This window comes from Otolemur garnettii, unplaced genomic scaffold, assembly GCF_000181295.1.
Source record: "Otolemur garnettii isolate 467f Iridium unplaced genomic scaffold, OtoGar3 scaffold00025, whole genome shotgun sequence".
Taxonomy (NCBI): domain Eukaryota; kingdom Metazoa; phylum Chordata; class Mammalia; order Primates; family Galagidae; genus Otolemur; species Otolemur garnettii.
The window spans coordinates 18,593,331-18,597,235 of NW_003852420.1; the positions used below are offsets into that span (position 1 = coordinate 18,593,331).

A 3,905-nucleotide genomic window follows, 5' to 3' on the forward strand; every position below is an offset into this window, starting at 1 on the left:
AAAAAAAAAAAAAAAAATAGAAAATCTGAGGCAAGATGATTGCTTGAGTTCAAGAGCTAAAGGTTGCTGTGAACCATGACACCACAGCACTCTACTGAGGGTGCCAGAGTGAGACTCTATCTCAAAAGAAAGAAGGCAGACCACCAACAAACAGATGAAAAAATGCTCAATGTCTCTAATTATCAGAGAAATGTATATCAAAACCACAATGAGATACTACTTTACTCCAGTGAGAACTGCTCTTATCAAAAAGTCCCAAAACAGGGGCAGGGCTGAGGCTCAAAAGGGTAGGGCTTCGGCCCCATATGCTGCAGGTGGTGGGTTCAAACCCAGTCCCGGCCAAAAACTGCAAAAAAAAAAAGAAAGTCCCCAAACAAGGCAGCGCCTGTGGCTCAGTGAGTAGAGCACTGACCCTATATACCGAGGGTGATGGGTTCGAACCTGGCCCCAGTCAATCTGCAACAACAAAAAATAGCTGGGTGTTGTGGTGGGTGCCTGTAGTCCCAGCTACTTGGGAGGCTAAGGCAAGAGAATTGCTTATGCCCAGGAGTTAGTTGCTGTGAGCTGTGTGATGCCATGGGCACTCTACCGAGGGCGATAAAGTGAGACTCTGTCTCTACAATAATAATAAAAAAAAAAAGTCCCAAAACAAGAGATACTGGCAAGGATGCAGAAAAAAGAACACTTATACACCATTGGTAGGACTGCAAACTAGTACAACCTCTATGGAAAGTAGTATGGAGATATCTCAAAGAACTAAAAGTAGACCTACCATTTGATCCAGCAATCTGACTTCTTGGTATTTACCCAAAGGGGGGAAAAATTATAAAAAAGACAATTGCACTTGAATGTTTATACAGCATAATTCATAATTGCAAAGATATGGAAACAATCCAAATGCCTATCAACACATGAGTGCATTAACAAAATGTGGTATATGTATACCATGGAGTAATACTCAGCCCTAAAAAAAAAAAAAAGGTGGCTCAGCACCTGTAGCTCAGTGGCTAGGGTGCCAGCCAGCCATCCCCATACGCCAGAGCTGGCAGGTTCGAATCCAGCCCAGGCCTGCCAAACAACAATGACAACTACAACCAAAAGATAGCTGGGCATTATGCCTCATCCCAGCAACTTGGGAGGCTGAGGCAGGAGAATCACTTAAGCCCAGGAGTTGGGAAGTTGCTATGAGTGGTGACATCATGGCACTCTATCCAGGGCAACAGCTTGAGACTCTGTCTAAAAAAAAAAAAAAAAAAGTTGATCTACTATCTTTTGTAACAACCTAGATGGAGCTAAAGACCATTCTTCCTTTAGTCTGTAATATTGATTAAAAAAAAAAAAACATTCTTCTAAGTGAAGTCTTATAAGAATGAAAAAACAAACACCTCATGTTCTCAGTACTAAACTGGAACTAGGTCATCAACACTTAAGCGTACATATGAAAGTAATGCCCAAAACATGCAAATCTATAGAGACAGAATAAAGTAGATTAAGGGTTACCTAGGGCTGGAAAATTGGGGACAAATAATGAACAACTGCTAATAATTATGGGGTTTCTTTTTAGGACAATGAAAATGTTCTGGCTCGGCGCCTATAGCTCAACCGGTTAAGGCGCTAGCCACGTACACCTAAGGTGGCGGGTTCGAATCCCCAGCCCGGACCTGCCAAAACAACGACGGCTGCAACCAAAAAATAGCCGGGCGTTGTGGCCGGCGCCTGTGGTCCCAGCTACTTGGGAGGCGGAGGCAGGAGAATCGCTTGATTGAGCCCAGGAGTTGGAGGTTGCTGTGAGCTGTAATGCCACAGCACTCTACCCAGGGGGACAGCTTGAGGCTCTGTCTCAAAAAAAAAGAAAGTGTTCTAAAATTAACTGTGGTGATGGTTACACAACTCAGTGAATACTAAAAATCATTGAACTGTACATTTTAAGTCAGGGGTATCCAACCTGTGACCCATGGAATGCATGCAGATTATTTGACACCTGTTTTGCTTATCTGTGGAATTAGATATCACAAAAAGTATGCACAGACCTTTTCTTTTGCTCATCACCTTTCATTAGTGTTTGTGTATTTAGTGTGTGGCCCAAAACAACTCTTATTTTTACAATGTGAGAAAGAAAAATAAAAGGTTGGACACCCCTGCTTTAAATGGAAGAATTGTATGGCATGTGAATATTTCAATAAAGCTTGTTATTGTAAAAAAAAAATACATTTATTATTCCAAATTTACATAATTTACACGTACAATATCCTCTTTACCCCTGCTTTATCAGCTCCTACCACCATATCTATAGTTATGTATTATTATTTTTAATTATCTCTCCATGTTCCCCCAAGGTAGAGTTGAACATACTTACTACACACATTCTCAAGGTCTTTTAATTTCCAAGGATTACAAGGTAGCAAAGCCAGATAACTCAACAAACTAAACATGAGCCCACTTACCACTAACTCCATATAATCAAAAACTCTGTTCTGGTTCTGTAATATTTTCTGGTAGTCAGGCTTTGTATTAAGAATTTCACTCTGGGAAGACCCATTGTATGTCACAGATTCCATTCTTGTTTCAGTAGAGCCTCTAAAAACAAAACAAAGCAAAAGAGCTTTGAAGGAATTTTCTGGGAAAGATATCAAAGATTATCTTAGGAAAAAACTTCCTATGAGACTGAATCAGTTTCTTCCACCCTACTCTAGGTATAGAGCAGCTCTCTTATTATTTTTTTTTTTTTTTTTGCCAGGGCTGGGTTTGAACCCGCCATCTCTGGCATATGGGGCCGGCGCCCCACCCTTTTGAGCCACAGGCACGGCCCCGAGTGGCTCTCTTATTAACAAGAGGTTCTGAACAATTATCCGACATTAATGTTTTTATATCTCTGGACTCCAGGAAATGCTGGAAGCTTCAGGTCATTGACTCAATCTAATGTAAGGTCCATATACAAAGACTATTTCTTTCTTTTTTTTTTTTTTGCAGTTTTTTGGCCAGGGCTGGGTTTGAACCCACCACTTCTGGTATATGGGGCACCCTACTCCTTTGAGCTACAGGTGCCACCCTTCTTTTCTTTTCTTTTTTTTTTTTTTGAGAAAGAGTTTCACTATGTCTCCCTGGGTATAGTGCTATGGCATCATAGCTCACAGCAACCTCAAACTCTTAGGCATAAGCAATTCTCTTGCCTCAGTCTCCCAAGTACCTGGGACCAGAAGCACCAGCCACAAGGCCCAGCAAGTTTTTTGTTGTTGTTGCAGTTGTCACTTTTTTTTTTTTTACAGTTTTTGGCTGGGGCTGGGTTTGAATCTGCCACCTCCGGCACATGGGGCCAGCACCCTACTCTTTTGAACCACAGGTGCTGCCCACTTTTTTTTTTTTTTTTTAAGACAGAGTTTTACTTAGTCGCCCTCGGTAGAGTGCCGTTGCATCACAGCTCACAGCAACCTCCAACTGTTGGGTTTAGGCCTTAAGCGATTCTCTTGCCTCAGCCTCCCCAATAGCTGGGACTATAGGCGCCGGCCACAACAACCAGCTATGCAGTTGTCATCTTTGCTTAGCTGGCCTAGGCCAGGTTCAAACCTACTACCCTCAGTGTATGTGGCTGTCGCTGTAACCACTGTGCTACAGGTGGTGAGCCTACAAAAACTATTCTTTTTTTTTTCTTTTAAAGAGACAAGAGTCTCGGTGGTGCCTGTGGCTCAATGGGTAGGGCACCCCCCTCCCCCATATACTGAGGGTGCTGGGTTTGAACCTGGCCTCAGCCAGCTAAAACAGCAGTGGCAACTACAATAAAAATAGCCAGGCGTTGTGGCCGGCATCTGTATTCCCAGCTACTTGGGAGGCTGAGGCAAGAGAATCAGTTAAGCCCAAGAGTTAGAGGTTGCCATGAACTGTGATGCCACAGCTCTCTACTAAGGGGG

At 42.7% G+C, this 3,905-nt stretch overlaps 1 protein-coding gene across 1 annotated transcript in view; it reads right to left on the bottom strand.

Moving 5' to 3' along the window:
- The window catches only part of DSN1 (DSN1 homolog, MIS12 kinetochore complex component), a 23,739-nt gene that overhangs the window by 5,159 nt on the left and 14,675 nt on the right, over nucleotides 1–3,905 (bottom strand). Inside the window, exon 5 of the mRNA XM_012804094.2 lies at nucleotides 2,445–2,577. Within this exon, the coding sequence (XP_012659548.1) occupies nucleotides 2,445–2,577 (133 nt within the window). The remainder of the gene's footprint in view (nucleotides 1–2,444; nucleotides 2,578–3,905) is intronic.